Here is a 10,589-nt window from a genome sequence, read left to right as displayed (position 1 = left end):
TTAGTGCCGTACAGTCGAATGCGATAAAAGCAGATAACCCCAGCTCTCATTGAGCAGGCCCCAAGATCAAAAATTTTCTCCCTCCACACAAGCCAAACAACTGCTTCTTCGAACTTTCTTATGCAAAAATGCCCTACAGTATCCTCAACTCGTTGCTCGTCAAGACTATTGTTAAAAATGGAAAGAATCTGGACGTGAAATATGCTACCCGGACGACTGCATGGGCTCGACTGCTTTTAGCAAAAAATGTACAGCAGGACTTTGTCAAAGCCATCGAGAAGGCGGATGTTCCCGAGGGAGCTGCCAGTGCCACCCTAGCATGAGTGATATACTTTTCCATTTCAGCTGATGGCGATTAGATAGTAACAACAAGATTAGCGAGAACGAGCACCCCAGTGAAAGTGATAGCAAGGATCACTTCACCACTGTTTACGAAGATGATAACGGAAATCACATCACTACCAAGCACGTTTATCCTTGAGTCAAGAGTGATGTATGAAGAGTGGCGGGAGTAGACGCATTGTGGAATTCAACAGAAGACTAGATGGCAGTGTGGGATGAATAGATGAGTTTAGAATGGCAGTTAGGTTTTTGTTAGAGAATTAGAAATGCTTATCATGAAAGAAATATTAGGTTCTTTCTACATTACATTTACAACTCATTAAGATTGGAAACAGCAGCGAGATGAACATCCTTGAACTAGATCTTTCTTCATTTATTTTTTCTAGCTACGCTGCGCCTCATGCGTGGTTATTGTTGACGTTGGAGTAGACATGCTATTACATGTTCCACCAGGGATCTTCCATAAGTTCTTCCATAGTAGCTCGCTTCAATGGACTGAGGTTTGTCATTCTGCAGAGAAATCTTTTTGTCTTGGAGTTAAGATTGGGGTAATCTTTCTCCTCCCACTTCTCGATACGCCCAGGCCCGACTGGGCCTCCATCGAATGTCCCTTCTGATATAGCCATCATGATTTGACCCCAGTTCTCATTATTAACATGAGTCACAAGTTCGTCTGGGACCGGCCCAAAAAAAGATATCAATCTACCCATAATCTCCAGTTCAGGTTCGATCATATCTCTCTTTAACTGCTCGAAATCCGGGTGCAGGGTTTCCACACCGGTGATGGTGTACAGGCACTCTTAGTAGACAAACTATCTTTAGCAAAAACACCTCAATTGAAAGCATAAGCTCACTCACCACAAGCCCATAAGAGAATACATCCGACGGTTTGCCAATCCCCTGTCCCGTTTGCGCTTCGGGGCTGCGCCACATGACATTTCCTATTTTGATTCCGTCTGGGAGATGAAGAAGTTTGCCGCCTTTTAGCTTCAAAGAGCAATCCAGGTCACCTAGCACAACCCTTTCTGGTCTGAGCTGACCGTCCTGATCGTAACGGTAATCAACCATAACATTATCAGGCTTGACGTCTAAAAAGGAAAACTTGGTTAGTGCCTGGATCTGATGAGCAGGCTGATGCATGTTACCAATATGTATCCAGTTCTTGGCATGAAACTCCCTTAGCGCCTGCCCAAGTTCCCACAATATCCGTTTCCGAGGCGCAATCGACATGTTCGGGTTGTTCTTCACAAGAGAAAGCAAATTATCGCTAAAGTGGTTGTAGATAAGGATTCGTTCTGCTTCATTATCATCATCATGCACTCGAAGACGACGCGTTTCTGGGAACTCTTGTTTAAGTTCCAGCGATTGTTCGAAGATCGAAGGGGATACGTGTTTTAGCACAAAGTTTTGGTTTCCGCACCTAAATCTTCCAGTCAATAACGAAATAGACTCGTGCAGTTCTAGATGTGTGGCTCACCGCGCAAGATAGACACTGAGATCCGGATTTTTTGGGTTGTGCTTGAGGATCTTGTCTCGAAGATACTCTCGACCAGAGCGGCCGACTAATGTCGAAGCCATTCTCACACCTTGAATACAGCAAGAGCGCGCAAATAACATAACTCTAGTCATAAACCTCGCTCACTCTCTCCCCATTCTCTTCCATTTCGCAGTGGATTCTTGGCCTTGGTTCTTCGTTGTTTGAACGCGTGTGCGTGTGTGTCATTGTTTAATGTTAGAGTAGCTTGTCTAACGTATTTCACGGTGAACTCGGACACTTTTGCACGCGACATAGTCTGATTTTTCAGCACCAATCAAATCTTGCAGTCTTCATCATCATACATTCATTTCACAGCAAAAATAAGCACAAACAGACTGGTTTTGGCTGCTTCAGACTGGTGATGTAGATGATTGCTCTCTGATGCTTTACAGTTCTGTGGAAAGAAGCCACACTAATAAATGTTATCTACTCCGTACTATCAGGAGTGTTTGTATCTGCTGGGCGAGAGTAACTACACACAACTCAGTCAATTCTTGTTCAAACTGGATGAAACCTGTTCATTTGAAAGCTATTTCTCTACCTAAGAATCCCTCCAATTTTCAGGTGAATTGCCTTGCAAGTTGTTGAGATATAAGTGGAAATAGATGGTGCCAGCCTTGCGCCCATCAGAAACGCTTCTCACACTATTACTCAGCAACCACATGGTCTTTTCATCTGAATTTTGAGAGACAACCTCAATAGCACTCCTTATACAAATTACCAAATTTTCTCTATTACAGCTCTATTATTTGTTGTGTTATTACACTATTTCTATCTGAAAAATCTCTTACCAGACACTTTTATTTTGATTTTCCTTGCCAAGACTCTTGCTTACTCACATTTTTGTTGAGATGTGCCAAGCAAGCTAGAGTTCTTATCTTAATCTTATCTACTCTTATCTTATCTCCCTATCTCTTCTCATCTGATCTTTGCTCCCCAGGCTTTGCACCAGCACTAAATCAGCTCTACCAACTTGATACTCTTGTGAGGATTGTACGTGTGGATTGGCGTGACAATGAATCTCTAGGAGGAATATATGTGGAAAAGAGTACGGAGTACTGTAGTGGGGATTCCGGTACCATATTAGGACAAAGGTTGTTCTGGTCCAAGGTGCAAAACCCCCCCCCCCAAAGAGCTACTATCCCTGAGCTATATAAACTGCCCATAGCCCCTACATCTCGCTCATTACCTTCGCGCACCTTTGCACTTCACCACACGCTCATTCTTTATTACTAGTTTGGTTATTAGTTAGAGAATGTGAATATCTCTTGTTCATGAAGTATACTACTGTTCCTCTTTAGAGCTGCCTGTGTTAGTACAGGGCTCCTTAACACTCTTTCTCCTTATGAGCTTAGGCATCTATTAGGACATACCTATCGTTGCTCTCACTACTCGGTCCAGTACTATCCCTACCATATTGTGGTTTTTTTACTTCTCTTGCACTATCACCTTCTCACCCAAATCGCCTACTTTGACGAGGCATCCTATCGTACCCTGCTTCAGTACATGAGGTAAAAGGTCTGGTATTCTGGCAACTATGTATAACTTGTAGACAAGATTGCTACTGGCTTCCAGCAAGAGATTCACACAGTGGCAGTCTTTTATGTGTGCTTGTGAGCATGTAACTTAGTGCCTCATAGGAACACATGCAACTTCCAACAGCTTGTGAGACAAGGCTCTTGACTCTTGTAGATGTTGTTTGTCTGTATAAGAGATTTGCAGTAAATTCTTACAGATTTTCCTCTCTTATTAGTCTTGATTTCTCAAGATGGCTGTCTCATTAAAAATCTTCATGAGTAGAAAAACAAAACACCTCTTGGGAAAAATAAAAATTTCCTTATAAGAAAAAGAGTACAGTCTCACTAGAGATGTGATATTAACACAACTCTAATAACACAACAACACAACAGAGCTCAATAACACAATAATATGTAGTGTTACAAATGTAGGCCAACCAAGCATCAGACAACATCAGATGTTCAGGGGAACTCATGTCACTAGACTAGGGTTTGAAGCTGAAGAGCTCTTCAGATTAATGTTCATCATTTCTGTGAGGATCGTACGTGTGGATCAGCGTGACAATGAATCTCTAGAAGGAATATATGTGGAAAAAGAGTACGCGAGGTAAAAGGTCTGTATTCTGGCAACTATGTACGACTTGTAAACAAGATTGCCACTGGCTCCCAGCAAGGGGTTCGCGCAGTGACAGTCTTTTATGTGTGCTCGCGAGCACGTGACTTAGTGCCTCGCGAGGACACATGCAACTCCCAGCAGCTCGCGAGCTGAGGCTGGCCCTCGCGGGTGCTGTTCGTCCGTGTAAGGGGTTCGCGGCGAATCCTCACAATTTCATCAAGAGTTTTTTCTGTTTTTGGCAACTGTAAAGGCTTCAAAGATTTCTAAAGAAGGGCTCAGAATCTTTCAAAGGGCCTACAAGACTATTAACCATAAGTGGAAGCCATAGGAACCACAGAACATGAACTCAATAGATGTGCATGCTCTTACTAGTCTCATCCAAAGAATTGTGGGATGAGAAGCAAGATGAAAACTCTGCATCAGATCAAAGAAAATCCGGGCTGCTAAGCTGGAGACTAACTACATAGAGACTAGTGTCTCGACAAAAGGCTGTGGCCGTGTGGATTGATTCACGTGATTATCAAGGGCGGTTAGCAGGAGGCCAAAAACGGCACTAAAAATGGTTATTTTCGGCCGCTGGCTAACTGTCACATCATTATATGGAGTTTATTAAGTGTCTATATACTCTACATCTAAATTCTAAAGTCTATATTCAACAATGTTGTTGAGATATAAGAGAGCAAAAAGTTGAGATTTGTATGTGTATTTTGGTATGGGTCACGTGAGTGAGGGGCTGTCCGATATTTTTGTCTTATCGCAGTGTGGGGTTTTGCACAAAGAGACGGACAGAAGACTGCTGCCCGCACGTGAGTAGGTTTTCCGATCTATATTGCATGGGATGGGATAGGAAGTTCCGGATACATAAGTAGCCTGATTCACAATGCCGTCTCCGTCAGAGAATTCTCTTCCACCCTCATTTGATACCCTCTATGCTGTTTGCCCCTCGTCCACGCAGCCATCGGGGTACGATTCTTTGCGCCTGACTGAGCAAGAATGTCTGGATACTCTGAGATCACCGGTGGCGCAGAGGATATTTGGACATGAGGGTCTCGGCGATGCATCACTGCTTGCCGATGTGAGAAATGGAAGCGTCTCTTTTACAGAGTTTGTTGGGAGGAATGTGCATGCGCTTCTTTCCGGAGAGGCTGAGAGTGCGGATATCGTGCGCTCGAGGTTGGTGCATGTCGGATATGCCTCGCTGCTGGCGTTTTTGCAGTCTAATGTTACCGGCCCGCCGTTGTCGTTTCGTCCTGGCGATGTTGTGCTTCCGTCGGGATTGACGAGTGGTAAGCAGGGTGCCGAGGTGCGGAGCGTGCTGCGCAGACTTCGGGATGTCATGATTCGGGGATTATCTGTGGATGGTGAGGCGGCGTATAGACTCACGCCAAACGTGGAGCTATTCTGTGTTGCAAAGGCTATTTTTACGAGTGAGAAGCTGTTTGAGGTGCGAGAAAGTGGGCAGGAAGTGCCGGTGACGGCGCTGACGGCTAGGATGAGGGTAAATTTTCTGCATCAGAAGATGCTATCTGAGAATACGGATACTTTACAGATTGTCATCTACGAGGATTTAGATGCTATCGCTAAGCGTATTTTTGGCGAACCTTCAGTTACTACCGCAGAGCAGAAAATGAGGTACCTTTTGGAACGAGCTGCAATACATACGCATCATGGCCTTGACTCGCAAGCAAGAGCGGATTTGGAGCATGCAGCGCGAGAAAATGGCTTTGAATTTGCGCTGACGGGGAGGTTGGGGAAGAGGACAAAATTTCAGGACCGGGATATAAGTCAATTGGTGGTGTTAGCGAAGAGCAGGCCTCTGGATACCGGTGCAACGTCCAGGGAAGAAAAACCTGGAAGTAGTGTGGCGCCCTCAGGGCCGAAGAATCTGGATTTGAATGATGATACCCTTTTAGAAGCCATCTCGTTTAAACGAGATGATGGAGATCAGAAGTCTGGGGAGAAAGCTATGACGGTCCAGGAAGAATCTGCATTACCGCAGTCCCTGGCGGAACTGGATCCATCTGAACAACCGAAATTGGACCCCCTTGATTCTATCGTCCTCCTTGCTCTTGCTTCAGCTATCACAAATACCAACCCAGAAGATGGTTTGACCAGAGAAGAAACTCTGCCGTACGCTACTCGTGTACTTGACGGTGGAAGTTCCAACTGGCAAGTCTACTCTCAGGCCTTGCTCGTTAGAAGCAGGATTGAAGGTTATAGATCCCGTACTGTGGAACGTGGAGTTCTCCAGTTACAAGCTCTCGTCGATCAAGTCATCGCCGATACCGCAAGTGATTCTATTACCACAGAGGAAGAGCAGGCCCATACCTTCCTTCCAAGGCCAGACGCTTCCGAATCAGCTCCTGCAAGTGAACGCTTAGAGTATATCTGGATGCTTAGTTTCGTGACGAGATGGGATCTGGAAGCGGAACTAGCAGCCAGGTGGGTCAACCTGGGAGGTTTAAGAACCGCTCTGGACATCTATGAACGATTACAAATGTGGGCGGAAGCAGCACTATGCTATGCAGCCACCGATAGAGAGGATAAGGCGAAGCTTATTGTTAGGAGACAGCTCTTTGAGCCGTCAACTCCCGGTGGCGAGAATGACGAAGATGAGAGGTTTGAAGGGCCGGAACGCTCTCCATTACCAGTGGATGCGCCGAGATTATTCTGCATCTTGGGTGATGTCAATAAAGACTATATCATGTTCGAACGGGCATGGGCGGTGTCAAAGCAGAGATATGCCCGTGCCCAACGGGCGTTGGCGCGATATTACCTTGGCCAGAAACCACCAAAATATGAAAAAGCAGAAGAAGCATACAAGCTCAGCTTGAAGATCAGTCGATTGAACCACGCGGCATGGTTCTCTCTCGGCTGCATTCAACTTGAATTAGAGAAGTGGCGGGATGCGGTGGCGTCGTTCACAAGGACGGTCCAACTTGAAGAATCAGATGCTGAGGCATGGAGTAACCTTGCTGCCGCACTGATGAATATTCCGCCTCCAGAACCCGCAAAACCAGCCCCAAAGGCGGCGGATGAGGAGGGAGAGCCAGAAACGGAGTCCATTGTAGATGAATACAAACCAAAACGAGACGCTCTCGCAGCCCTCCATCGCGCTGCTCGCTTTAAAGGCACTGACTACCGTATCTGGGAAAATATCCTCACCGTTGGTGCTTCAATCCCACCACCACAGACACCCTTCCGGGACGTAATTTCCGCACAGAAACGAATCATCGAACTCCATGGCTCTAAAGCTGGCGAAAAGTGTATTGATGTCCCCATCCTCACAGCCCTTATCAATACGCTCACAGCAGACTATAATTTTGACGACCCAGACTCCGCCATTGCGTCGTCGTCGTCTGGGAATAAGAAAAAGCCCCGTCCCGGAACCTTCCCTGCTCTCATTTGCTCTCTCATCGATGACTCCGTGGTCCCTTTAATCACTCACTCCTCTGAGCTATGGCTCCTGGTCGCGAAATTGGAAAAATGGCGCGGAAGACCGTCTCGCGCACTCGCGGCACATGAGAAAGCATGGCGTGCGATGGTAGCGTCATGTACGAGTGCGGCGTTTCAGATGGGCGATGAGAAGAAGTGGATGGACATTGTGCGCTCAACGGAGACTCTAGTTAAGCAAGGATATGCGGCGCTGGGTGGGATGGATAAAGAAGCTGAGGATGGTGGAGAAGAGACCGGTGAGATGGTGGCGAAGGATTGGAGATTCAAGGCAAGAAGTGCGGTCAGAGGCATCTTGGGCAAGGGGAAGGAGATTTGGGAGGGCTCAGAGGGGTGGTTGAGGTTGAAAGGATTGGCAGAGGAGGTCGCTGGCTCTTGATGGGATACTTGTTCGGGGTAGGGACTCCAAGTAAGTTTTGGTCTTGTATAGTATCTCAGTTGGAAATAGACAAAAGTTGGGAACAGGTATTATGCATGCAGATAGTCCGATGAACGCAGCCTCTTAGCTCTCTAATTGGTGATTGAGGTGCTACGGGTATTGGACCGCTGTCAGCGCCAAGTCCATTGGGACCGGAGTTCCATGCCGTCTCACTGACCACCTGGCTATGAGACACGCCTTCCACGACCTTTTGAACACTCTCTCTGATCAATAATCATAGGACACTCCCAGTGGGCTCTGTCATCCCAAGGATGTTGTACAAGCCAAGCCGTGTAGTTAGCATGGGTGGGATGTATCCACACAAAAAAAAAAAAAAAAAAAAAAAAAAGAGAAAAAGGAGAGAGAAAAGTGAACAGTCTCCTTTGCTGCTCTTTGTGCACCAGGTAGCATCGCAACCAAAGTTCAAAGGGTTCTATTTCAACACGTGGTCACATACGTTTGAGATTAATGTCTTTGGAAGCAAATTCAGACGATGGCTTGCCAAAGCAGATTGCACAAATATGATGAAACCTATCTGCACGATGATTCCAAGCTATTGAATAGCCGGGGACATGCAGAAGCATGGGTTTGCATCCGGCAATCCTTTTCGGCCTCTTGAAGCGTGTCTGGGCCTGAGCGGCGGTCGGAGTGAGATACTGGGCTGTGTTGTCCGGTCATAGTTACTGGAAGCTCCTAGGTATGTATGTAAAAGGTCAAGTGTGCACTGAAAGCAAGAAAACGCATGAATATTTTTGTGCTGCGCTTTCTTATTCTTTTATGTGAGCTTCAAGAACAAGATGAACGGCATTTTGCTTGTTGTTCTCGCCAAGTTTATTTAGTTAATGTAGAAGAGGATGGTTAATAGGCTTTCACCCCCTGAGGGGGTTTCTGATGATGTATGTTGAACAGAACCAAGGGCGGAATTCTGGAACCCATTGGATCATTCAGCCCTGTGGAAAAGTGTCTCATCTGATGTGTCCGGTGATGGCTGCTGGTTGATGGGGTTCTCACTCTGTGTGCTGCGTTTAAAATAGAATGATCGTGTTGTTTATACAAGTTGGTTGATGGTTGTAATGACGCTAAAATAACCTGGTCACGGGAATGACCTTCAGCTCAACTTCTCAGGACTGCATGCCGACATGAACCCTTCCAGAATTTACTGGCAGGACATTGCTTCTTGACTTGCTGCATCCTGCTGCTTCTAAATAATACACTCTTCATCTGATCTGAAATCTAGCTGACTGCTTTGAAGCTATAGCTTTCTGGTATAGTTGGTGCTTACCGCGACGTATTCACAAGGCTCGGCGACCACTCTTGAGAGAAAACGATCATCCAGCCGCGCTTGTTGGATAAATAGTACCCACGGGATGCTCTGAGCTGGTTATTGAAGTAGGCAGCTGGATTCTATTGCTCCTAACGCGAAGCCGCCCTCTCGCCCTTTGATCTATTAATACATGTGGAGTTAAGTCAGGGAACTCGTCGCTACCGGGATGGAAACTAAATTTTGTACAGAGTACGGAAGTGAATTTTCTTGACATTGAGGTTCTCTGACAACCATCATTGATATGAATAACACTGCTCTTCAGCTGTCCTGACCAACAAAGAAATCCTTGCACCGTGCTACAAAAGAAATATGATGCAGCAGAAGGTATACAATTATATCCTCTCTACTGTTGAAACGAACCATGCGACCTGCCCAGTGGCTCCATGGAAGATATTGATGCAGACCGCGAAATTTTTGTTTCACGAACTCAAGTGGAACAAAGAAAACTTTCCCCGAGAATGCCAGCAACAGGTTCAACATCGTCTTTCCCAGAGATATCTTTTCCCAGATCGCGGGATCCCTCCCGGCTTAAGTTCCAACAGATAAGTAGCTTAGTCCTCCGAGTTGGTGTTGAAACCATTCCTCGAAACTGCTCATGGCTTCTCTGCTTCGCCCTTGCCATGTTTACATATAACTACGTTTTGGATCCATCCTCCATGGCGTCCTGACGGGGCTCGATGTTCTCACTGCGTTTGTGATTCCCATAATTATCCTGCCTTTACAGGGTATCGCTGCTTATTATTTTAATCGCCTTGATGAGGATTTGATCAATTGTCACAATCCTAGAGAATTTTGCTTATCTTTTGAGCGCATTGCTCAAAAATAACAGACACTTGCAGAGAAATCTTTTTGTTATAGATGAGGAATCTGCGATTCACTCAGAGATGTCTTTTATTGAATGCTATAGCCCTCTTTGTCCTTTGCTCCGCACTACGGCAAGCGGCTCACAGTCAAAGCTTAAGTCAACAATGCAATACCCAGCGCCAGAAAAGTGCAACTCTATGATGATCACTGTGAAGTGACAGTGAAATGTTTGGGAAGATTTCATGCACAGCATACAGTGACATGCATTTTTATTGCTGTGCCACAGCATTTATCGTGTTCAGTACTTTTCATGGCACCAACAGACAGGAATATTTGTTATTTATACTTATTGAATTGCCACTGCAACTAAGAAAGCAATATACCCTCTTTCTGGCCACATCTCTTGATTGTGGCATATAACAAATTATCTTATCCTACATCTTGCTCCTGCTCGAAAATTGTTTCAGACTTCCAAGAATCTGTTTTGGGTTGACCACGCGGAGTCAATTATTGAACATACTGAGATGAAGCAAACTCCAACAAAGTTTGTCGGCTCAAACTGCTGTTCAGGAAACAAC

General features: G+C 45.6%; 3 protein-coding genes across 3 annotated transcripts; 2 read left to right on the top strand and 1 right to left on the bottom strand.

The window, feature by feature from the left end:
- Positions 1 to 128: 128 nt before the first annotated feature.
- D8B26_000171 (uncharacterized protein) lies at positions 129 to 481 on the top strand (the record flags this gene model as incomplete). Its single annotated transcript, XM_066123137.1, has 2 exons — positions 129 to 306; positions 360 to 481. The coding sequence occupies 2 exons, from the start codon at positions 129 to 131 to the stop codon at positions 479 to 481; spliced, it is 300 nt and encodes a 99-aa protein (XP_065979209.1).
- Positions 482 to 724: 243 nt separating this feature from the next.
- Positions 725 to 2,034, bottom strand: D8B26_000170 (uncharacterized protein). Its single transcript, XM_066123136.1, has 4 exons — positions 1,820 to 2,034; positions 1,488 to 1,762; positions 1,201 to 1,430; positions 725 to 1,139 (listed from the first exon to the last, which is right to left on the bottom strand). Exons 1-4 carry the CDS (start codon positions 1,969 to 1,971, stop codon positions 780 to 782), a joined length of 1,017 nt encoding a protein of 338 aa, XP_065979208.1. The 5' UTR covers positions 1,972 to 2,034; the 3' UTR covers positions 725 to 779.
- Positions 2,035 to 4,701: 2,667 nt separating this feature from the next.
- D8B26_000169 (uncharacterized protein) lies at positions 4,702 to 8,022 on the top strand. Its single transcript, XM_003067621.2, has one exon. It carries the CDS (start codon positions 4,893 to 4,895, stop codon positions 7,842 to 7,844), a length of 2,952 nt encoding a protein of 983 aa, XP_003067667.2. The 5' UTR covers positions 4,702 to 4,892; the 3' UTR covers positions 7,845 to 8,022.
- The last annotated feature ends 2,567 nt before the right edge of the window (positions 8,023 to 10,589 follow it).

The sequence above is a fragment of the Coccidioides posadasii genome, chromosome 1 (genome assembly GCF_018416015.2).
Source record: "Coccidioides posadasii str. Silveira chromosome 1, complete sequence".
Taxonomy (NCBI): Eukaryota; Fungi; Ascomycota; class Eurotiomycetes; order Onygenales; family Onygenaceae; genus Coccidioides; species Coccidioides posadasii.
This window is presented reverse-complemented; position numbering and strand designations above follow the sequence as displayed.